The 26463-nt window shown below is 40.4% G+C and overlaps 1 protein-coding gene across 1 annotated transcript in view; it reads left to right on the top strand.

Annotated features, from left to right (window-relative positions):
* Positions 1-801: 801 nt before the first annotated feature.
* Positions 802-26463, top strand: part of NEGR1 (neuronal growth regulator 1) — a 192350-nt gene continuing 166688 nt past the window's right edge. The window contains exons 1-2 of the mRNA XM_042464320.1: positions 802-1063; positions 5699-5830. Coding sequence (XP_042320254.1) covers positions 802-1063; positions 5699-5830 — 394 coding nt within the window. The remainder of the gene's footprint in view (positions 1064-5698; positions 5831-26463) is intronic.

The following is a 26463-nucleotide window of genomic DNA, read 5'->3' as shown; positions in this document are numbered from 1 at the left end:
AGGAAGGAACACTAGGGCCTTATTGATATGTTGGTAAGCATGACAGTGTAACTCCTAACTTTCTAGTTCTCTCTGGTCCCTTTCATACATTGTGCAGTTATAGCACTATGATTTGACTTTGATGTCACAGTTACATTCCAGAGAGTCTTGTGGTTTGTAGTTTGATGGGGCACTGGAGCTCTCTGGCTAAACATTCTAAATACTCCTCTCTAGACTGCAAAATCCCAGGATCCCATAGGATGTAGATATGGCGGTTAGAAACATGGAGCTATAATTGTGTAGTATGAAAAGGCCCTGTGACATTTCTATTTTTCTAGCATTTGATTTACATTCTGATCACTGGGGAAACTTAACTCTTTCCCCATTTAACAATGAGAATAGAAACCAATAGGAAGTTTTGTCTTCTGTTAATCATATCATCATGCAGCCAGCTCAAATTGGTTATACAGTGCTTTGATGTTAATATGTTTAGTAGATAATATTTGGTTGAGATCATGCAGGGATTTAAAAAAACCATCCTAATGAAGACCCCCAAATAGCACACAATCCCACGATGTGAAAGACCATCAAGCAAGTTTTTTTAAAAGCTCTGTTATATTTCTTAAAAGCCTGCTTCTCACATCAAGAAATGAACAGTAAATATTAATGTTACATCTTGGGAAAGCCACACTCTCTCAGCCTCAGAAGATGGCAATGGGAAACCCCCTGCGCAGAAACTTGCCAAGAAAATCCCACATTACGTTCACCTTATGGTTGCCATATGTCAGAAACGACTTGAAGGCACACAAGAACAAAGAAATCATGCTTCCTACAGAAATGTTCATTTATGGTCCTGTTTTGTATGAACTGAATATGGAGAAACAGAATGGTTCCAAATCAGCAAATGGGTCAGACAAGGCTCCATACTATCATCCTATGTATTCACCTTATATGCAGAGCAGGCTTAGACTCATAGAAGGAGTGAGGATCAGAGGAAAGAATGTTAACAACATAAGATATTCATATGACACAACATTACTAGCAAAAACAAGCAAAAACCTGGAGCAATTGCTGTCGGCCCTTGGTATCCACGGACTTACCATCCGGGAAATTCAAGCATCCATGGATAGCTAGCCCATGTTGTCTCCAGTGGCAGCGTATTCACCACGGGACAATGGTGGCTGTCCCTAATGACAGCACATGACATAGCCATGCTGCCATTAAGCTCCATTGTCCATTGTCTATTGTCCCTAATGGCAGTGCATGACATTTCAAACCGGCTTCAGGGAGGGTTAATAATAATAATAATAATAATAATAATAATAATAATAATTTTTATTTTTCTATTTCTATTTCCCGCCTCTCCCTACGGATCGAGGCAGGATCACATCAATGTCAGCAATACAATTTACAAAATACACAACAAATTAAAAACATCATTATATAACAACATTATACAGTAAAATACAATACAATACAATACAATACAATGCTAGTCAATACTAGTCAGCTAGCGGTGTTACAGTAGGGGAAACAAAGTGTCTGATTAATCTGTTTTTCCATATTATCAAATCGGAGTGGGAATCCTCAACTATAGCAGGTCGGGTGGATATGCCCGTTGGAAGAGATCGGTCTTTAATGCCTTCTTAAAGGCTTCTAATGATGTAATAAGATGGGATAAGGAGTTGAGACTGCCATGGTCGCCTTAGTCGATCTGGGCATCGACAGGGGAAGTGTGATCTTGCTGGTGCTCTTGGACATCTCAGCGGCTTTCGATACCATTGACCACGATATCCTTCTGGAGTGCCTGAGGGAGCTGGGTATCAGGGGCACTGCGCGCCAGTGGTTCCGATTCTACCTCTCAGGCAGATTCCAGATGGTGAAGCTGGGGGGACACTTGCTCCTCTAAGAGGGAACTGACATCTGGTGTCCCTCAATGCTGTTCAACATTTACATGAAACCACTGGGAGAGATCCTCTGGAGACATGGGGCGTGGTGTTATCAGTACGCTGATGACACCCAAATGTTTCTCTATGTCTCCGACTGATACAGGGACTAAGGATGGCATCTCTCCTCTGAATGCCTGCCTGGAGTCGGTAATGGGCTGGATGAGGGAAAACAAACTCAGACTGAATCCAGAGAAAACGGAAGTACTTGTGATAGGTTCCTCGGGTCTAAGGAAGGAAATTTGCCAACCTGTCCTGGATGGGGTCACACTTCCCCTGAAGGACGAAGTTCACAGTTTAGGAATACTTCTGGACTTGTCCCTGCAATTGACATCTCAGGTAGATGTGACGGCGAGAAGTGCTTGCTATCAACTTCAGTTGATACGCCAACTGCGACCCTACCTAGATCGAAGGGACCTTGAAACGGTGGTACACGCTCTGGTAACATCTCGTCTAGATTTCTGTAATGCACGTTACATGGGGCTACCCTTGTGCCAAGCTCGGAAGCTTCAGTGAGTGCAAAATATGGCAGCCAGATTGGTCACTGGTTCATCAAAGTTCAACCATATTACACCTATCTTAAAAGATCTTCACTGGCTCCCGATTTGCTTCCGGGCACAGTACGAGGTGTTGGTTATTACCTATAAAGCCCTACATGGCTTGGGCCCGAGTTACTTATGGGACTGCATCTCCCTATATAATCTGCCCCGCACTCTTAGAACATCGGGTAAGAACCTATTGGAAATAGCAACCTTTAAATATGTTGCTACTTCACAAAGAGCATTCTCATCATCGGCTCCGAGACTTTGGAATAGTCTTTCTGAGGAGATCCGCTCGGCGGCCTCGCTAGAAACATTTAGAAAAGCAGTTAAAACCAAGCTTTTTAGCCAAGCATACCCAACCTAATATGAATACCCTCCTGATATTATATGAATGCTATGCCCCTGTCTGTGTATGATCCCTGTCTTGCTTGTTAATGCTATTGTCTGATACTGGATAATTTATCGTTTTTAGCTGCTTTTAATTTAATTTTTATGTAAGCACTGTGTGCTGTTATTTAGTCTGTAACCCTGCTTCGATCCACCGGGAGAGGCGGGGAAACATAAATATATTATTATTATTATTATTATTATTATTATTATTATTATTATTATTATTGACATGCTGCCATTAAGTTCCATTGTACCCAATGGTGGAGTGGCACACACTGCCACGGGACAATGGGCTGTCCCTAATGGCGGTGCAGCTGTGTGCACAATCCTCCATTGGAGACAATATAGGCTTGAACATCCATGGATTTTGGTATCCATGGGGGGGGGGGTCTAGAATGGATCCCCCGTGGATACCAAAGGCCAACTGTACTGAAAAGCTCATGGAAGAATATGCCAAGGTCAACTTAATGTTGAACATTAAGAAAACAAAAATAATGACCACAGAAGATCATTAGATGAGAATTTATCCTAGATAATGAGAAAATTGAAATAGTCCAAGAGTTTCCATACCTTGGATCAAACAATAATCAGAATGGAGACTGCAGGCAAGAAATGAGAAGAAGGCAGATATAGGGAAAAACAACTATTAAAGAACCAGACAAGAATCTAAAATATAAAGATATAACTCAGAACACTAAAGTATCATCCAAGCCATTGTATTCCCCATCACCATGTACGGATGTGAAAGGTGGGCAGTGAAGAAAGCTGACAAAAAGAAAATAAATTTATTTGAGATGTTGTGCTGGAGAAGAGTGCTGACAATACCATGGATGACCATGAACACAAACAAATGGATTCTAGAACATATCATGCCCAAACTCTCCTTGGAAGTCAGAATGCTTAAACTAAGGCTATCATACTTTGGCCAAATCATGAGAATGAATGAATAATTAGAAATGACAATAATGCTAGTAAAAGTAGAGAGCAGTAGAAAGAGAGGAAGACCACATGCCAAACAGTTGGACTCAGCCAGAGAGGTCACAGGCCTGAGACTACCGGACCTGAGCAAAGCAGTGGAGAACAGAAGTGTTAGTAAATTTACCATTAAATAATTGTGAAAATATTTTGATTGGCAGGCGGCATCATATCCTGTGGGATTGCCATAAAATGCTGAGTCAGAGAACATGGCATGATGCAAACTCTGCTGAGGTTGCATCATGCTGTGAGGCACAAGATGATGACTCACAACCAATCCTGTATATAAGTGGACCAAGAGACAGGTCACATGTGGTTTGTTACATGTAGAGTGTGTATTGTTGGATTGGTATGGGTTGGATAGCTTGTAGTTTGGATTGAACTGAAGCTGTAAATTGCTGTGCTACAGATGGAGAAATTGAAGGGAGTCAATGAGGAGAGTTTGTAAATATTTGTAGATATTGCAACCCAAGATAAAGAACCTCCAAGGAGTTGGATGAAATCAGCAGTGTCTATGAGTCATCATTCAGTGTGGAAAGTGGTCAGTGCTTTTCCAATACCTATATCTGGATTTTTTGCTTCCGTACTCTATTATGTTATTGTTGAACTGCAACTCAGTGCATCGTCCTCAGACTGCACTGAAAGTTGTTTCCTGAAATGGCAGTGAGTTCATTAGAGAGTTAACAATGGGGTCCTGGAGATGTGTCATCCACAGTATCGCTATGAGTCAAGCCAATCCCCAGAGCAGGTAACAAGAATTGTATGATTCAATTAAATAGATTGGAACGCATTTCTCCTACTTATTATGTAGCAGATTCCATAAAGGCATCCATTTTTCATGAAGTGAACCCTCTTTATCTTTTTATCCATGAATTCAAGCATCCATGGTTTGAAAATGTTACTAAAATATATAAATTCTCATAAGCTAACCTTGATTTTGCCATTTTATATAAGGGACATAATTTTACTAAGCCATTGTATTTAATGGGACTTGAGAATCCACAGATTTTGGTATCCAGGGTATGTGTGTGTGGTGGTGGTGGTGATCCTGAAACCAAACCCCAGCAGATGCCAAGAGCCCACTCTACTTATACACAGATACCTTATGGGTTTATTTCTGTGTTCTTATCCGATGAGTTTTCACCCCGTTTGAGTAGGAATTTGCAAGAATGCAGCCTGATTTTGAGAATTTACTTGTGAATAGTCTGACTAAGCAAGCCTGGGGCATTTGTTTTTCATTCTCTTGTTGGCCTGTATCTCAATTTTGAAATCAGTCACATACAATAGAAGTTTGTATATACATTTGAACCTGAGCTAAGACACAATAGATATTGAAGCTGGAACATTGTGATTCAAAAGCTTTAGTAAAAATAAAATGAAATGCCTTTTCACTTGCAAACATTTGAAAGATGTGTCAGCTTTTTTCCTAGTTAAAGCGGAACCTTACATTTTGTAAAAGTCAATATAAACTGAGGCGTAATGGCGAATTTTCTTCTAGCCTGCTAGAAGGCTGCTCAGCTCAATTGCAAAATGGGCATGGATTTATTTGATGTATGCTGAAGTTACTCTGATCAATTATAAAGAGATTGTGTGTATTATTTCCTATGCTTGTCATTGTTACAATATTGATACTTAAAAGAGGCCATACAATGTGAGGTTGTTTTCCGTACATGGGAGAAGTGGTGAAATATGTTACTGTTCTTCACTTTCATTTTGGGAAAAGTCCTGTCAGCAGTTTCAAGTAGCAGCTTATGAGATAGTTGTTTATACTGAACAAAGCTTTAGTCAGCTCCAATTTTACTTCATCTAAACTCTTTCTCTCTCAAACATCATTCTTCTTGTTCTTTTATTTCCCCTTAATTTTAGCAAAACCATTCGAAAATGGACAGTATTTGGACATCTATGGAATTACAAGAGACCAAGCTGGGGAATATGAATGCAGCGCTGAAAATGATGTCTCAGTCCCAGATGTGAGAAAAGTAAAAGTCACAGTAAACTGTAAGTCATTTCCAAAAATAGATAGATATTTTTCCTCTGCTTGGGCTATTTGTGTGTGTGCATGTGTTGTTGTTGTTGTTGTTTGCCTTCGTGTCATTCTGATTTATGGGGACCCTAAGTCCTCCATTGGGTTTCCGTGGCTGAGCAGGTCGTTGAACCCTTGTATCCAGAGTCATAGACCACTACACCCCACTGGCTCTCACATAGGTATACAGTATGTAAATTTCTTCTTGTCATAAATTTTTCGATATCAATTTTGTTTTCCTATGCCACTTAATTATTTTCTTATAAAAAAAAGGGGGGGGGGAACAAGCTTTTTAAATCTTTACTTAAGTATGCGTTACCTCTAAATCAAATATTATACCAATGTTACGAAAGATTAATCAAACATATCTATAGGAATATATAAAGGTAAAGGTATTCACCTTTGACAAGATTGTCAAGTCATCTCTGACTGTAGGGACCGTTACTAAGCGGAACAGCCAGCATTGTCAAAGATGACTCCATGGTCTTATGGCCAGCATGGCTGCACGGAACACTGTTTGCCTTCCCACTGCATTTTTTTTTGTGTGTGTGTGCTTTCGAACTGCTAGGTTGGCAGAAGCAGGGACTAATGATGGAAGCTCACTTATCATGTGGCAGTTGGGCCTCGAACTGCCAACTTGCCAATCTTGCAATCACCAGAGTCAGCATCTTAATCTCTTGAGTCACCATGCCCTATAGGTTAAAATTATTAAAATTCATTAAAATTCTGAAAATTCTAATACTGATATGGGGTATAGGTATATATACCCCATATCAATGTTAGAATTTCCAGAATTTTAATGAAAAACATTGTGATGTAGAAGAGAAAAGACATTCAGATGGAGAAGTTCAGCATTAAGGCATTGGGGTTTGCTCACAATGTATATGTCTTATAATATCTGTAAAGACATCCTGCATTTAACAGTGATGGAGGATCCCTACAAATAATAGAATGAATATCTCTCAGTGCATTACTAGAGTTTCACTAATCCACCAGTTTCATCATATCTGACCACCACTGAGGCTGATGTTCTGTTCCTTTATTCCTTTCTGTGACTCTGAAGCTCCTAGAGTAGGCAAATATTAGGATGAAGGGGAACAGCTCTTCCCCAGGGGACTCTGGAGGGCTGCAGGTCCCATTTTAGCACCCTGTACCCCTCACACGCCAGAATGGTGAAATCTGTTCTTTTTTTTTACCTGACAAGAAATGAAAAAAATAATTTATGCACAAGCATGCCACCAACTATAGGTGCATGCCACAAACTATTCATGGCCATTTTTTCTGTGTTTGGAGGAAATTCTAGCAGTTTTCCTTAGCTATACAGGCCTTTCCCCCTCAAATGCTGTTTATTTTATTTATTAAAATACTTATATTTTAGGCAGTACCTATGAGCAGTAATGTTCGGATAAGCCCCTGCCTTTGCTTCCCTCGGACAAATTTTGTTTCAAAATCAGATCATTTCCGAATTATGGCAGTGGGAAAGCAAAACTATCATGAGTTTGCGTGTTCAGAGAGAGTTTGCCAATGAAATTTGAAATTCTAATTTTAAAAAATTCTGGGGCCTCTCCTTTCTCCTCCCACTGAGCTTCATCCCACTCCCACCATCTCTGAAAGCATATATATATATATATATATATATATATATATATATATATATATTCAATAAAAAGAACAAAGAAAAAAAATCAAAGAAAAAACCAGTCTTACAACCACATCAAATATATAGTACAGACCACCCCAATGGGGCGGGTGCAGGCTTTTCACTCCAGATTGGGGCCAGGGCAGCCTCACCAGCAGCCCTGAGGCCCCATCTGGAGTTTTTCTAGTCCATGGAGAAGGGGCAAAATGCCGCTTCTCTGTGGTCCAGAAAAGGGATGTCCTTGGGACTTCATGTCCCCGGACAGCCCGGGAGCCACAGCCATGGAAGAAAGGGTCACCCGGCTCCTTTCTCCTTGGCATTGTTCCCGTGGCCGTTTGGTTGCTGCAGGAATGATGCGTATGACAAAAAGGAGCTCCATTTTGGAGCTCCTTCCTGCGCCGCAGCCAGGCCGTCATAAGAGGCCTGTGGCAGCGCGGAGATGTCACACACACTCTGCTCCATTTGAACACGGTGTGCGCATGACGTCGTCACGTGCCCCGTGTGGATGGGGCCATGTAACGATGGCACCATCCACACGTACTAGGGTTAGGGAGCGTGCAGTTGGTGCAGTAGTATCGGCACAAGTACACCACTGAATGGCGGTCTGTACTGTGCCATAAGCATCTTAAATTATTTATAATACTAAATATAGAAAACAACCATAACTATTCTTCTCTCCTTTCCTACTTTTCTTTCACCACTCATCCAATTAATCCTTCACTTTATCCTTCTTACACTACTCCTCTCCTTCTTCTCCTTGATCTATTTCGCACTTTAACATCTCCTTTCTGTTCTTCCAATCCCATTCTTCTCTCTTTCCCCGCTTTCATTTTCCTTTCACCTATAACTGCCTTCTTCCATACCTTTCTCTACTCTTCTTTCTCAACATACACTCACCTTCAGCTGCAAACCTATCCCTCATATTCCATTTCTACATCAACTCTTCTTTTTCATCTCTTAAAGCATTTTAAAGGGAAGCAGGTGAATGCCACAGCCCGTTTCTGCCAAAAGGAAGGTATTTTAGGAGCTATGGTGTCACCCTCCTTAGGGTGTCACCTGGTGTGGTCTGCATCCTGCCACACAGACACCTAGTGATTCCATGCTATACTGTCTGTCATTGAAACAGAAACTGACTACAAAGTTGCTCTTTGCTTTTAAAAAGCCTAAACATAGATAAGCTCCCTTGCAACAAAATGGCAATACTGGGTGTTGAAGCTGGGTGGCTAGAACAATTTGCCAGCACAAGCAAGCTCATGCAAGATATTTTCCTCACTCCTACTGTAAAGGGGTTGGAAGTCTGAGGAAACCTGTCCCAGATAGTTGACTTGCAGCATGAAGACAATTCATTAAAACTCAATTTCTTCCGCTAATTCTTTTTTTAATCAACCATTTTAATAGTTGTTACTTAAATAATTAATTCCCAGAAACATTAACTGCCTGAGTAACAATTAACTTTTCAGATTATATTAATGTATTTTTAATGAAGTCACATTTGTTTCTTTTGGGGGGTAATTTTCAGGATTGGTCATATTTAGTGATTTAAATTATTTTTATTAAAAATTTAAAACTAATGTTTTACTAATATTTGATTAAGAAATAATGAAATAAATTAGTTTTTTATTTAAACAATGAATATTAAAGAAAACACTAATGAATGAATGACTTTAACACTAACATTTCCAAACTGTAGTTTGCTAAACTGAGTTCCAGGCTGTACGACCATGAGGTCTCTGGCTGAGGCCCTGAAATCATTGACTCATTGTCAGATAGAGACTTGACTACTTACACCTTTCTTTGTGAGTTTGTAGTTATGTGTACAGAGACCGACTATCAATTATGTTTGTCGGGGAGGTGAGTCCTAGTGGGATTAGAAAAGCTTGCAATATAGTCTTGGTACCCTATGCAAATCAGGTGGCTAGAAGGAACATAATGCGCGCACACACACACACAGTGTGTATGAAAATATATACAGATGTGTACACAGATAGCATGCAATCGTCCATGCATTTTGGAAATGCATTTCTAGCCCTTGTTCCTCTGAACATCTGTTGCTTTGTGAGAATGAAAGGAGGTATTGCCTTTATCCCAAATTTGAATTGATGCAGAATGGGGGGAAAGGATGAAAACGGAAAGTAATATGTCAATGAGGAACTTTTCACTCCATAGATACTATTGGACTTCTATTTGTCCTAGCTTCTGTCTGTCCTAGCCAGGGCAGCCAAGGATGAGATATGTTAGGAGCTGTCATCCAGCAGCATCTAGAGGACCACAGGTTCTCCATCACAAAGTTGTACATTTCCCCCCAATAATTAGTTCTTGCATCCATCTGCAGCAATTTCATATATTTAATCTGCGCTAAATATTCAAGACCACATGGAGTGTCTCTACAGTATACAGCCTCTGCTTTGGCACCTCTGATGCATTTCACAATGATGAGCATTCCATTTACCTTATCTCTTCTTCTATATATAATGACTGCCATAAACCATGAATTACAGTGGTACCCCGGGTTACGAATTTAATTCATTCCGCGGCGCCGTTCGTAACCCGAAAGATTTCGCAACCCGAAAAAGCCATAGCCGCTAGCGCTGGAAGCCGCGATTTCGTGCGAAAAAGCGCCGAAAAGCACCAAAAAATTTTTTCGTAAGCCGGAAAAAAAAACGTAACCCGGAACAGTTTTTTCCTATCTAATTTTTTCGTATCCCGGAAATTTCATAACGCGGTGATTTCGTATCCCGGGGTACCACTGTACCAGATAATTCCATTAGACCAGGGGTGGGCAAGGGGTGACCCCAGGACTTCCAAGAATAATAAAAACAATAATTTGAAAATTATTTGGAGCCCTGGTGGCGCAGTGGTTAAATGCCTGTACTGCAACCTCTCACTCAAAACCACAAGGTTGCGAGTTCAAGACCAGCAAAAGGGCCCAAGCTCGACTCAGGCTTGCATCCTTCCGAGGTCGCTAAAATGAGTACCCAGACTGTTGGGGGCAAATTAGCTTACTTGCTAATTAGCTTACTTGCTGTTCACCGCTATGATCTTTGGAATAGTGGTATATAAATAAAAAAAACAAAAAAAATAATTTGAGAACTTTATTGAATCCCATTGCCAACAAGGAAGTCGTGGACCATTTCCCACATTTTTGCAATTTTTTGCCATATTATTATTATTATTATTATTTAGCTATATTTATAAAGCACTGTAAATTTACACAATTCTGTACATATGATCAGTTAAAAACAAAACAAAACTGCCTATGGTGTACATTCTACAAAAATAATTAAACATAATATATATTAACATTTAAATAATAAAATATAGCAAACAACAAATAAAAATAAACCTAGGATAACAATCATGCGATGTCTGGCAGTGCTTCCCTAAACGGTATTGTCTTTAACTCAGTTTTAAAACTAGGTAAAGAGGTGAAGGAGGTTCCCGGAATGAGGAGCAGCCAGTGAAAAGGGGCAGATCTGGGCTGGAGAAGTGAATAGTTTCCTCCCTATTCAGGACAAAAACAAATCTCTCCTGGGCCTAAAATGGTCCAAAAGGAGCCAAGAGTTTGGATAAAGACTTCTCATAGACCCTAGAGGGAGTGGGAACACCTTGGGGCAAAAATGGGAGGTTTGACAAGGGTGTGTGGTGGAGGTGCAGCCCTCCAAGGACTCCTGGGGCTAATGCAACTCCCTAATAATAATAATAATAATAATAATAATAATAATAATAATAATAATTTATTTATATCCTGCCTCTTCCTCTTTGATATACCACATTTACTCACCCCCTGCATTAGAAAACAAACCAATATCTGTTGAGCACTGCCACTGGTCCCTTAACTCAGTGGACAGGATGTGACAAGAGGCTTATGCTTAAAATATTTAATTTCATTCTTGTGAGCATGAACAAGTAATTTAATCAATGTTAACTCAGTTTTTCAGGGCTATTTATAGTTGAAGATTTTTTTTTCAGCACACAAAAACTATCCGTGTGTGTGTGTGTGTGCGCGCGCGCAGAACATATATTTTCTGTGCAGAAATGTGTTTTTCTGCATTTTAAAAAAACCACACTTTTTTCCTGTTCAAACTGGGCAGAAAAAGTCTTGCAAAAAGTTCCTGCAAAGGTTCTAATTGGTCTTCTAATCCCAGTTTACAAGAAAGCCCTTTTTCACCTGTTCTTCAAATATTTCAGGATATCTTTTCCATCCCTGCTTTTATGTCATGTCCTACCTCTGCATTTTCCAGAAACACAAGACAAGTCGGAATAATAGAGTACCAGACTAGATGGAGACTTGGCCTAAAATAACAAGAAAATATATACTTTCCCCCTTGTTAACAGTTTTTCTCTCTTGATGGATTTGTAACATGCATGTTGTCATTCAGGGTTTTTTTTAAATTCAAAAGTGGAGGCAGTATTTAGAGAAGGGGCTATACTTTCCGAAGTGTGCTTTCAGGAGTTCTGTTGCTTAGTGCTTTCTCTTAAATATATGTCTGTATTATTTCTTGACCTTTCATAGGCAGTGTCACCTTCCATTTTGCTGCAGGTTACTTTAAGCTTCTGTAATAGACTTTCAGTGTTATTCTTGGAGGAAGAAACAGCAATATATAACAACTGAAGACAGACATGATTTTAAAATATGTTGTAAAAGTGCAGGATATCCTAAAAGTCTTTTTTAAGAGGTAGATGATTTTACATGTTTTTGGCTGTCTATACCTATTAGTGCCTCACTTAGCTTTACTGGATGAAATGCAGAAGTACTGTCAACATCTCTTCCCTTCTACAAGCATGTATTCATTTGGACTAGGGAGAAGAATAACATTTCAAGCTAAAACTTACTTAGATTAGGAATGCATATGTCTTCTATGGTTCCTAGCTACTGGGTGTATTGAATTTGAACTGAAAGCAGTGTAAGACTCTGCACAGTGTGTGAAGCTTTCTAAGTGGTAGCTTTGGTCTCATGCCAGTGGGCCAGTAAATCTGCCCAGGCTTGTAGTCCAGATTTTAACCATTTGCTTCAGCACCTTGGGATGTTTGGACTAAACTCAGGGGCCCTTTCATGCTACACAATTACAGCACTTTGATTTCACTTTAACTGTCATGGTTTCACCCTGTGGAATCAGGAATTTATAGTTTAGGGTGGGCTTCTTAGAATTCTCAGCCAAAGAGTGTTAGTGCTTCACCAAACTACAAACCCCAGGATTTCATAAGATGCAGCAGTGGCAGTTATAGCAAAAATCATAGTGTTATAATTGTATAGTGTGAGAGGGTTCTTGGAGTGGATTCAGTACACAATAACATGGAAGCCTCCAGCTGGCATTGAGCCTTCTTCTACCTTATGGCCTTTAGATCTTTTGAACTACATCTCCTGTCAGCCCCAGATATCATCGCCAATGGTTTTGGAACATGTGGGTTGCCCAGACCATCTGGAAATCCCCTAACTGGGAAAAACTGGACTGTATAGCTTTCAGTTTTAAAGTGTCAAGAAGGGAGGTGTGTAAGGTAGTCACAGCTGGAATCTAAGTGAAAGCCACACCACTATCACCATACCATGTTATTTCATTAGCAGAGACTGCGGAGCTGTTCTTATCTTCTTTGTCTACCCTTTCATGCCATCTCTTTGCTGCTGTATAACCAGAAAATCATAATCCATTCTTCCAGTAATACTCTGATTTTAATATATTTTTAAGATCATTGTTCTCTTTACTGAGGCTGTTAGCGAAACAATTCACTTCCTGACTCAGAGCTACTTGGCTACATTGTAGGCTTTGGGACAGCTATAACTATCCTTCTGTCAGTTTTTGCCTCTTAGGTAGCTACTCAAGTTGTTTGGGTGTTCATAGCTCCATGAGGACATGGCAATCTATATGAAAATGTCTGACAGGAATCACCTCTCTGCTGAAGGCCAATTTTTACAGTCTATAGAGTCATGACTGAGGTTTTCTTTAGGGACAGAAAAGTAATTAATTAGTTTTATATTTTCATACAGAAATATTCATTTCTTTAAAAAAAAAACAACCTTATGTGATGGCTGATGTAACAGAATGCACCTTACATGAGAAGTCTGTACACCTGTGAGATTTGTTGTGCAGAAAGCACTCTAATCCATGTGTTCATTTCAAAATACTACTTGACCAGTAATGGGTACAAGTGAAAAAATTCACACAAGCCTGCTTTAGCCAATGTAGAATACCTACTAAAATGCATATAATAATAATAATAATAATAATAATAATAATAATAATAATAATAATAATAATACTTTTTATTTATAGACCGCTATTCTGCAATGATCATAGTGGTGTACAGTACAAAAATGCAATACAATACAATACAATACAATCTCTCTCCCTCAAGATGGTGGCTGAAGGGAAGTCTTTTCTTCTTCCAGGCAGGCCTGGTGGTGCTAGCCTGCCTCTCTCTCCCTTAAGATGGAGGATGAAGGGAGGTCTTTTCTTCTTCCAGGCAGGCCTGGTGGTGACATATATTGGTAACATGAAAGCAAAAGATGTATTCATTTTGAAAAAGTGTACACAAAGCACACATGGCTTTCCATGCAAAACCCAATAAACAGTCAAGAATAACACTGGGCAATTCAGAAACTCGCTGTGAACAAGACTGGCAGGTTTTTCCATTCCTGGTTTTCCTGAACCACTTTAAGCTGTAGATGGCATGCAATTACCTTACAATTCAAACAAATAAACAAACAACCCCCTATTTAAAAGCAAGATTGAAAACTAGTTTTTCTAATTGCATTCTTTCCAGAAAAAAAGCAAGAAATTCCTGGATAAGTCTAGTCTTTTTCAGAAAACTAATTCTAGACAATGATGACCTATTTTCATTAAGGTATCAATTGGAATGAAACTGACTTCAGCACACTTTAGCAAGTGGTCTATAAAGACCAACCCGGAATGTTCTGTTTTCTTGGAGAGTTACCATGCTGCTAGCAGCAAGTTGTCAGAGAAAATTCTTTTTGGAGAAACTAGTTTCTTAGTTATTGCTTGAAGCTCAAATAGAAAAATAAGAGTTCTACCTGAACTGCCCAGAGCTACCTCTATAGTAGGTCTGTGTGGGACTGTACAACCTGCCTAATGAATATGTGCAAACAGAGCAGGCTACAACAGTGTAGTGTCTCAGAAGGACATCATCCTGTTTTCTGATTGCAGAAGCACAGCATTACAGCTATAGAATTTTGTAATTTGCCTCTACATTTTCTGTGACATCTGCAGACATTTTCTACACTTCAACCCATGCAAAGAGCATCTTAGTAATCAGAGGCTGAACATTTCTGACTATTACATAAATAAAGGGGAATTGTTTAATCTAAACCATGTCCTATCTGTGAGGTTGCCAAGAACAGGCCGGCACCTTGGAGCCCACATAGTAGGCTAATTGAATCTTCAGTTGGAGACAGCAAGGTAATTCTTAATCTTGCTTCAATTATCTGAATATCCATACACAGGTGTTTGCTGTTTATAATAGATACATTGATCTCACATCTGTCAGATCAACACAAACATGTGTAATCATGTGGTATTCTCTTGAATCCATTATTTGGTAAGGTAGATTTTCCTTCCTTTCTGAATCATTCAGTTATGCAAAATTAATTTCCAAGCACAATAGTGCACATAGTTAAGATTATTAGATCTATCTAACAAGAGGGGTAATACACAAGCAAAACTGTGTTTGTATATTTTCTAACTTCCACACCAAATTAGAAACTCAATTCCTCTGAGAAACTGATCAAATATGTCTTCCAACTTTGCTTCTATTACTCATATTGGGAATCTCACACAGTATGAAGGCAAGTCTCATAACAACACAGCATATTGTGTGTTCCGGTCTTGCGCTTAAATCATGGTATATTGCTACTGGTATACCTCTGGTTCTCTGACACTGGAGACTAAACTTTATTGCCTTGTCTGCAAGATGAAAAGAAGATTTTTGAGTAAACTGCTGTATTAACAAGGGGAAGTGAGTCAAACCAGTAAAAAGATCATAGTCACTTGGTCCTTTGATGTGGAAACTGTGTGTCATTTACAGCTCGGCTGTCTTTGGACATATTGAACAGGATTCTGATTTTGTCTAAAATGCTGTAAATCCGGAGTAACTGTCTGGAAATTAATGGTGTTGTACCAGATTTATAGCAGCACATAGCAAAGTGCAATTTGTCCTAATGGCCTTGGCTCTACTATTGTAATTAAAATAGCTGTAAATATTGATAGATGGTTGAACATGTACGTGCAAGCCATGATTCACTGAGAAAGCTTCTACCAGCAGCAGCTCCAGAAAGAGAGATGTTGTGATCTCTGTATCATGCAAATCAGCATATGACTGACAAGAAAGTTAACTCATCAGGGTGGAGCAGCCATTACACCCACCAGATGTGAATTTAACAGAACAGCTGCAGGCAGGAAAGCTGCTCAGAGTCAGAGAAATGATTTGTGGGTGTGTCTGCATGTTAATTTTCAATGAATGTGTGTGTGCTCATGTTTGAAAACAAATTCCTATAATGCCTCTAATCTACTTTGTTGTTTTCAATGTGTCTAATTCTGAAAGTCATATTGCAAAAACTCCAGGGGGTGCTTTTACCCTCTTTTTCCTGCCTATTTAGCAATTCAAGACATTGTGTCTATACATATGGAAGGACAGACTGATTCATACTTGTTCTTGCAGTGCTCTTCATTCACTGCACACTTAAAGTGCAAATTGACACTCGAATTGTAATTGGGTGCTATAACTTGGGAAGGCGACAAGGCTGGAAGGAATAGTTCTGAATATGTGGTTAATATATGAGGAACAACTTAGGGAGCTGGAGATGTTTAGCCTGGAGAAGAGAAGGTTAAGGGGTGATATCATAGCCATGCTTAAATACTTGAAGGGATGTCATATTGAGGAGGGAGCAAGCTTGTTTTCTGCTGCTGCAAAGACTAGAACCTGGAGCAATGGATGCAAGCTACAGGAAAAGAGATTCCACCTCAACATTAGGAGGAACTTCCTGACAGTAAGGGGTGTTCAACTGTGGAAGAAACTCCCTCAGAGTGTAGTGGAGTCTCCTTCCTTAGAGGACTTTAAACAGAGGCTGAATGGCCATCTGTCGGGGATGCTTTGATTTAGATTTCCTGCATGGCAGGGGGTTGGTCTGGATGGCCCTTGAGGTCTCTTCCAACTCTATGATTCTATGATAATGGAAAGTGGGATGTCTCTATGGGAGTTAGAATGCTAGGATGCTTAAGTTGAGGACTTGCAAGACTTTCCAGTTCTGCTCCCAAGAGATTCTCACCCAGCTGGGATACAACATCTGATATGGCATTGCTCATTCAGTGACTGGCAGACCTGAAAGTGGTGAAGGACCTAACATGGCATGGGGGTATAGCTTACTGAGTGAAACAATCCAAGCCAGCTCTCCAGTGAGGACATTACAGGTATCATAAAGTCACTGCTGCCCTCAATATAGAATAGTGTGGCATTGTGGTGATTTGATTCTGTTCTGGAAGAGAATCAGCAACTGTTGGCCTTTTCTGAATGATTGGGAAGATTCTCATAAGCTGTGCAAAGAGACAGTTGGAAAATAAAGCATTGTATGAGTGGAGTCCTATAAAGAAAACATTTTAATCTATCTTTAGATCCTCTGATTTTGTTTAGCAATGGACTTGCTCAAACCTAACATTCCAGAGATGGCATAATTTTGGTCAGTCCCAGCTAGAGTAGATCTGTTCAATCAACTTTTGAGTGGCTAGTCAATGTGTAGGTAAATCCCATTGATTGAATGGGTTTACTCTAGTCAGGACTAACAACAAATAATGAAATTTGATTAGATTTCAGTGAATAAATAACTTGCCTTATGAGGTATGTCTACACAAGGAGCACCCAGATGACAAATAGGATACGGTGCCCTTGAGATGGGAGAGAAAGTTTGCATATCACAAAAAGTAGTTGATACGTAGGAAATAATGCAGATACTGTATTATGAATGGCTGGTGGCTACTACTTTCCTGTCTCTATTCTTTTTCATTCTGATCCTTACCAACAATGTGTTGTCTTCTTTGTGAATTATTATGGTTTTCCTTTAAAAGGTCCATGAAATAAGGTCCTCACTGAGATGCAGTTGATAGTTCTTTACTGTTTGGAATCCCCCCCCCCATTTATTGCTCTGTGTATTGCTAAAGTTAATTCTGAAAAGTTATGCTGCATAAACACAAGGCATATTTTTGAATGTTGGATACTCATTTCATGTAGCAAATAGCTGCTTAATCTTCCAAGTGTATGTAAGAAAAATTATCCATTTTAAATTACTTTTCAAATTTGAAGTTTTGTGGTTGGATTGCTTTTGACGAGACATAAACAACAAGGCTCCTGTCTGCCCTTGCAGCATAAATAGTACTACTACTAATCTGTTTTCCTCTTTGTACTGTTTTTATTGCATAAAGTGTGTTTTCATGATAAATATGTGTATTTGATCTGCTCCTTCTTTTGAAATGATGACCTTGGAAAACATGAAGGGTATGCGTGGGAGTGTGTGTGTGTGTGTGTGTGTACCTGCTCTATGAAGAAAGTGTAATTAGTTCAGAAGCAATGTGAATATCTGCTAGTTTACATGAATTGCCAATTCAGCTACAACAGTTTGATTTTATCTAATTTTATTTAACAAGTGAATATGCATTAGTATTTTAATTATATTTTTATAATACGAAAGCTGAGTTTGAAACTGTAGTCATATATTAACAAGTTCTAAATATGTAATCAGACAAAGTTGATTACAGTTGGAAAGTTGGAAAGCAGTTACCAAATTCTGCCATTCCTAAAAGAAACAATATTCTGAAAGATTAAAATATATTATAAACACATTTATAAGCCTAGATTTCATCTTTTAACTGTAGAGAAGAGTGATGAGAAAACTCAAGATTTGCATTTAAGGAAGGCAACAGAAACAGTCAGTTATGCCAGAAGGAAAACCTATAGTTCTGACCATCTTTAAACTGAATGGAATTATGGAACCTAAAGCAGACACAGAACATAAAGTAATTTGTTGTTAACTGTCTTTGAGTCAATTCTGACTAAAAGTGCCCCATGAGTGAGACATTTCCAAGCCTCACTTCCCCAACCACTTCGGTCAGATCCTTGATTAAGTCTATCCATCTAGTATATGGCCTTTCTCTCTTTTTGCTAAGCTCCACCTTTCTTAGTATTATTGTCTTTTCCAGTGAGTCATGTCTTCTCATGGTGTGGTCAAAGTATGACAGCCTCAGTTTGATCATCTTGGCTTCCAAGGAAAGTTCAGGCCTGATATCTTCCAGGACCCGTTTGCTGAACTTTTTGGCTATCAGTGGTAGCTTCAGCATTCTTCTCTAGTACCCCATGAGTTGATTTTCTTTCTGTCTGCTTTCATCAGTGTCCAGTTCTTGCATCCATACACGGTGACTGGGGAATACAATGGGTTGGACTATTCTCACTTCACTGTTCAGTTGTATATCTTTGCATTCAAGGATTTTGTCTAGTTCCTTCATAGCTGCCTTACCCAGTTCTAGTCTTCTTCTGATTGATTTTCTGATTGACTCAAGGTATGGGAAATTTTGACAATTTCAGTTTCCTATTGAGCAGTTAATACAGTATAAGAGCAAAACAGTATCATGAAAGTTAGAACCACCCACTTTCCTCTAACTAAATTCCTACCAGTAGAAGGAAGTTCAGTCTGTCCTTCCCATATGTGGAGGATCCATTCCAGACCCGCCCCTGCGTATGGGGAAAAGAGCGTATGCTCAAGCCCCATAGGAAATAATGGGGCATGTGCTTGTGGTGGCACAAGGGGCGCATGGCCTGAGTACGTGTCCCATTATTTCTGCCTGGGCTTGCCTTCTGCATGAGCTCTAAGCCGAAGAAAGCAAGCCCACCTATAAGGAGGGCTGACTGTATATAACTGGACAGAAAGTGACATCAGGCTGGGCAACACACAGACTTCCCATGGGAGAGAGATCCCAAATCCAGGACACTGCACCAGAGCAGAGCTAGATTGGGTGGGTGGGGACAATTGGCCCTCCAGCAGTTGTGCTGTATCTCCCATGATGATGAGGGAAGTGTTGGCCAGTATATTAAATTTGGGTGAGGCCAACTGCTGTCATAGTCTGGGTAAAAATCACACAGCTACAGCCCCAAACACCACTGCCCCACCTATTGGTATTGACAGTGTGCTGACTACTTTTCACACTTAAAAGAAACAATCACAGACAGTTGATTCATCCAAAGTCCCAGAGGGTTTTATTTTTAGTTATAATATGTACAACATAATACAGCATACACGCACACACACACACACACACACACACACACACACTACTCTCTGACTTTCAATCGGATTTTAGTATTGAATTTGTTTTAATTAGTGTAGTAATTTAATTCTATGTTAATATACTATTTTTGTATGTTTTTAACTGTATGTTGTTTTTTTAATGTTGTAAGCCACCCTGAGTCCCAGCCTTGGGAGAAGGGCGGGATATAAATAAATATAATAATAATAATAACTTCAACATCTGTTTCACAGCTACAAACTAAAACATAGTAGCTCACAGCAAAAACCTGCTGCTCCAACAAAATCTCGCAACCAACCAAACATTCCAACTGTCATTTCTTAGTTGTCATCTGACATGTAACCATTAATACAGAATGTTGGCTGTGAGTCATCATTCAGTCAATCAAAATATTTTCTGTTGTTTAAACGCATATTACACCAAGAGGAAGTTAGGCTTAACAGCATGTGGAGAACCACACAGTCTCCATCTCATCTGTACATTGTCACATTCACTTTTAATCACCACAGGGTGACATGTGTATGTATAGAACCCTAGGAGTAAGATCTGAGATCTGCATGACCATCAGAAATGTAATTTTAATTGCTTTACAAGATATGACACATCTTAGTGACAGATTTAGCGAGGGAAGGTTAGATTTGGAGTGGGGGAGTTTGCTGCTTGAAAGTGGCAGATAAAAGCTACCCTCTGTTGACTTTTTTGTAGCCTTAGTTTCAGAGAAAAGAATTTCAATAGAACAACATGTTTGGGTTTATTTTATTTCTTAAGCTTTTGCAGAGCAGCTTAACTTATTTAGCATTTCTTGGAAGTCTGTGTTACTGTTGCTATGGAAGTTTGCATAATATTAGCCATAATGCTCATTTTACTTTCAGTTCAGATATACTTTACCAGTTGCCTGAACTTAATTATATCTGTACCCTTAAACCTGCTGTGGGAGAAATAAAGGGACTGTGGAGTTGGTTGTGGCTTTTTTTTGCTGTTGAGAAATATCATCCGGTTCAGGTTTTTGTTTTTTTTTTTTTTTTTTCATTTCATTTGATAAGAACATGAAATAATTGTTTCAGTTAAACACAGAACATCTTAAAATATAAACCTGGGGGACGAATGAAACTCCACAACTCTATGTAGGATTCCTTTTCATAGCATTATCTAATGAAGGAGGTGCACAAACTGTATTGATAAAATTATTGATTGATCTACAGAATAATTGTACACTTATCTGGACAATGCAGGCAGAATGGAAATATTTGATGTATGCAACTATTCCCTTTCTTTTAGCCATTCCAGTATCCACCATTCTGTGGGCATTGCAAACCCTCCCACCACCACATACCCCAAGGAATAAAGACCCAACAACTGTTTATTATTTATTTAATTTATATCCATCCTTTCTGCAAATGTGTGACCCAAAGCATCTTTTAGTATAAATAAAAGCCAAATACAAATAGTCAGTGTATCATATAAAAGTTTAAATAAATAAATAAAATCACTAAAATTAATTTAAAAATAATTTTAAAGTGTTTAATCCATACTAAAACCAACAAATTTGGATTTAAATTTGAACTTAAATTTATGTAAGCTAAACCAGTATGCAATGTGGAAAGCTGTTAGCTATGCTAACATCTACCCAGAGATAATTCCGTAATGCCAATCTGAAAGTGAATGGCCTCAGATCAAAGGCATTTATGAAGCAATGCTCCATTGTGTCCTGCCACAGCCAGATTCCACAGCTGGATACACAGAGGGAAGGCTGAGTAGTTCTTGTTGTGGTCCATCTGTCAGACCCCACCAGAACGTGTCTCAAAAGAGGCCTTGATAGGATAATAACTCCAGTTGGACAATTCTTTATCATGTGATGCCTCAAAGATGCCAAGAAAGCCCAAATCAATACATACCCACCTTGGACTGCACTGTGCCACCTCTCGTCAAAGAAATTAGCCCAATCTAAACAGTCCAGTGAATAAAAATTCAATTAGACAAATTCAAAACGAGGTAACACAGTGTCAAATTGAACAGCAGTCAAAATAGCCAAATTAACCAAATTAAATAGTAAATTGAACCAAATTAAATAGTAATTGAAATAGCTGGGGAGACTGGAAAGCCACATGAGAATTATGGAAGCTATAACATTTGATGATCTTTGTTTGATACCCCTTCCCCCAAGTGACACTGGGAGATAGGGACAAACTAAGTGAGGATCACCAAAGGCCATAACCTTCCATCATCCTGGCTTGGCTTCTCCACTGCCTGACATTGGGAGATTGGGGAGATAGCCAAGTGAAGACAATTGCAGAGGCTATAACCTTTCATGATCCTTGCTTGGCTTCATCCCACCTTTCCCCACCGTGACATTGGGGGGAGGGGGAGCCAAGCAGCAAGGATCATGATGGCTATCAACTTTGATGATCCTTATGTGCCCCCTTGCACACCCACCACATGACATGGTGGTAGGAAAGCCAAGCAAGGAGGGGTGTATTCATCCATTTTGTAGGGGCCAGGTAGGGTTGCCATAACTATCTACCTACAAACCAGGACAAATGTAGGACAAAATTTAGGCCCAAATGTAGGACATATTTTGTAAATGGAGGACACGAACAACTAAAAAGCAAAAAATTAATAAATTCAAAAATTAATTTAAATGCATGCTTCTTAGGCATGGTCAAAATGGAGGACATTTTGACATTCTTCCTGGTCCTGGATGGAAGTTTGGGATGTAGCTTTGTGTGGTGGACTAGGACTCTGGAGATCAGGGTTCACTTCCCTGCCTATGGATGACCTCAAGCTCAAGCAAGTCACACTCTCTCAGTCTCCTCTGCGGAAAGCCATGGCAAAACTCCTCTGAACAGACCTTGCCAAGCAAACCCCAGGATAGGTTTGCTTTAGGGTCTCCATAAGGTGGAAAACAACTTGAAGGTAAACAATAACAAAGAATAACTGAGTATTGTACCTTTAAGTGCAGTGGAGGGTTCAGCGTGGTGGAGTGGCCTAGGACAATGGGAGACCAGGGTTCAAACCCCAACATGGCCATGGAAACCCACTAGGAGACTTTGGGCAGCAAGTCACACTCTCTCAGCCTCTCAGGAGAAGGTAAAGGCAACCCTCCCTGAAGAAACTTGCCAAGGAAACTGTTTAGGAACACCATAAGTTGGAAAGGAGCTGAAGGCACACAACAACAATAACAACAACAACAGAGGAAGAGGAAAAAGGGGGGAAAGAAAATGAAGGAGAAGGAGAAAGAAGGAAAGGAGGAGAAAGAAGAAGAATAGGAAAAAGTAGATAAAAATAAGAGGAGGAGGAAGATAAAGAAGAGGAGGAAGATGAAGAGGAGGAGGAAGAGAAAGAAGAGGAGGAGGAGGAGGAAGAAGAAGAAGAAGAAGAAGAAGAAGAAGAAGAGAAAGAAGAGGAAAAGGAAGAAGAAGAAGAGGAGAAGGAGAAGGAAGAGGAAGAGGAGGAGGTAAAAGAGGCCCCCCAATCCCCCCACCACCATCAGGGCCGGCAGCAGCCACAGAAGCCCCCTAATCCCCACCCTCCCACCAAAGAGAGAGGCCTACAGAGGCCTCTCTCTTTATCCCACTGCCATTGCCGCACCAAAAGTGTGCAAATGGCAGTGGCGGCCCCTGAGGCCCCAGTACAGCTCCTCCTACCTGGGCTCCTCCTCTTCTGAGCCAGCCACTGCCCCTTGTGGACAGTGGAGGCACCGCAGGCAGCTCCTCTAGCCAAGCCGAGAGAAGGAGGAGCTGTGGCCGGGCCTGGAAGTGCGCCAGAGGTGCGCAAACGCCCAGGCCCCTCAGGCCCAGGACAAACTGGTGAACCCGGGTGGGGACGATCCAAGGGCCCCAAAACCGGGATTGTCCCAGGTAAAACTGGGATATGGCAAGCCTAGGGCCAGAAGACAGGGAGCTGAGAGAAGAGGGACATCCTTATTGACTGTGTCCTAGTAGCTGGTTTGCAGACATTGCTGTCATGTGCTGGCAATTAAAACAATCACCTTCTTCATCTGGCTCCCCCTTCCACCTTCCTTCTGGCCTTTGTCCATATTGAGGGGACAGGAAATAGATGAATCTGGGCCAGAGGGAAGCTGAAGTAGTTCTTAAACTGGATGTTCAAGCTCTTGGGGGGGGGGTAGTGTTAAGTAAGGGCTTGGACAGGATTTTCCTCCATAGTGTTTTGTTTGGTTTTGCTTTGTTTGACACTGAAGAACCCCCTTCATATCCCCCCTACATCTTTGAATATTCTTTCCAACCTTAGCCCAAAGTTAGCAAACTACTGATCTTCAAAAAAACAAAAACACCATGTGTACATGCAGAAAGAAATAAAATCAAATTCTCCCTATATGCCTTATCAATTTGTGTAAGATGGACTAGGAATTGAGTGCCCTTCCAGGTGTTGCTGAACTACAGTCCTCATTAGCCTTAGCCAGCATAGTCAGTGCTAAGAAATGCTGGGAATTACAGTTCAACAACATCAGAAGGACAATACAATTGTCAGTCCTGCTGTCAGTGAATGTAGTCACTGTAAATTATCACTGTAATTGCTACACCAGCATAATGGGGCTGACAAACATATCTTACATATCACAACTGATCTTATTCCCTTTTCTTGCCATTTAAGAAATGGAAAACCAACATATTCTGGACTGCAGCTGTTAATAAAAGCAGCTGTCACTCTCAGGGTGGTAATAAGGGACCTGTGAGGATTCCCCCATTTGTACATATATGCAGTATTATGAAATCAATCTGAGACTCATGCTAACATCTATGAAATGCTGTGTGAACAAAGGTACAGTTTCTAATCAAGTGAGACACTGGCCCCATTCAGGCAATAGAAACAAACTGCAGCAAACCTCACCCTTACACTTATTCCTTTTCTTTGGAGGTATTTGGAAATGACATATTTTGGAAATTACTTATTAGGGGTAGGAAATATGTGGATTTCCAAATGTTGGACTACAAGTCCAATTATGCTTGTTCATTTACATTGCAGGTTGAGTCTCCCTTATCTGTAATTGTAAAATCTGAAATATTCCAAGGAACAAAACTTTTTCGATGGGTGGCAAAAGCCCGAAGGAGATGGGCCAAAAGGAGCAGCTTCTGGCCACTTCAGGGGCATAGCATGCAGATGATGTATGTCACCAGAGCAGCCAGAAGCCGCTGGCAAAAGTCAGAGCTGCCAGCAAAAGGAACAATAAAAAACATTCCTGCTGGTGGCTTGTTTGGGACAGCTCCTAGCCTTTGAGAGCAGGTGGCTTATTTGGGATCTGCTTTGAGAGCAAGCCATGCAGTCACCATGGTCCTGGGCCAATCACGGCCAGACGCCTCTCCAAACTGCTGGTCTGCTTTGCCCCCAAGATTGATTGATTGATTGATTGATTGATTGATTTCATTACATTTCTCCCTGGAGGGACCCAACACAGCTCACCGATGAAACCTTTAAAATGGTTGTAGAATTCAAACAATTAAAACATCTGTATATAAAATCACATAAAATATACACAATATAAAATATAATATAAAATCACATAAAATATACACAAGTTAAAAACAGACTAAAACCCCACCTGCTCCATAAAACCGCCCTGCAATACATTATGTACAGAAAGCCTGCCAGCATAAAAATGTTTTTGTTTGCTGGCAAAAGGACAGCCTCCCAAGGAAGGGCATTCCAGAGGGTGGAAACAGCCACCAAGCAGGCTGTCTCTCGTGTCCTCACCAGGCGAGCTTGTGATCTTGATGGGACATGGAGAAAGCATTTTCCTGCAGATCCTAGGGCTCTTGAAGGTTCATATGGGGATAGACAGTCTCTCAAATAGTCTGGGCTCAAGCCATGTGGTGCTTTATAGGTCATGACCAGCACTTTGAATTGTGCCCGAAAACAAACCGGTAGCCAGTGGAGCTGTTTTAGCAAGAGAGTTATATGCTCCCTGTCATTGGCCCCAGTCAGCATTTTGGCTGCAGCATTATTACATCCACCCACCGCTCTGACCATATCTCTCCTGCGTTGGCATCCCTTCACTGGCTCCCACTCCCTTTCCACATTCAGTATAAGCTCCTGCTGTCAACGTTTAAAGCCCTCCATGGGCTGGCCCCTCCTTACTTATCAGACCTTATTTCTCCTCACCTTCCCACTCGGGCCCTCCATTCTGGTAGTCAAGGTCTGCTGTCCCAGCCCATCTCGGATTCGCCTCTTTTCACTCGCTGCCCCTCACTCCTGGAAACTTCTTCCCCCGCGAGCAAGAACCATCACTTCTTTAACCAGCTTCAAAATGGAGTTGAAGACCATCCTGTTCAGAGAAGCGTTCCCAGGCATTGCATAATTGTCACTTGCTATTTGATGTTCCTTTGTTGCATGTTTTATTGAATCATTTCCTGTATTGCTATGTATTTTATATGTATTATCCTACTAGAGAGGCAGACTAGCTCCAACAGGCCTCCCTGGAAGAAGATTAACCATCCATTAAGAAGCCAAGCCCTCCCTCCAGTCCATCTCCCCTGATCCAGGCCTCGGAGGTAGAGAAGAACTGCTGGCCCTCATCCCCTTCCCCTCCACTACTCCCTTCTCCTTTTGTGTCGTGTCTTTTTAGATTGTAAGCCTGAGGGCAGGGAACCGTCCAATTAAAAAGATTGTATGTACAGTGCTGGGTAAATTTACAGCGCTTTATAAATAAAGGTTA

The sequence above is a fragment of the Sceloporus undulatus genome, chromosome 4 (genome assembly GCF_019175285.1).
Source record: "Sceloporus undulatus isolate JIND9_A2432 ecotype Alabama chromosome 4, SceUnd_v1.1, whole genome shotgun sequence".
Taxonomy (NCBI): Eukaryota; Metazoa; Chordata; class Lepidosauria; order Squamata; family Phrynosomatidae; genus Sceloporus; species Sceloporus undulatus.
This window is presented reverse-complemented; position numbering and strand designations above follow the sequence as displayed.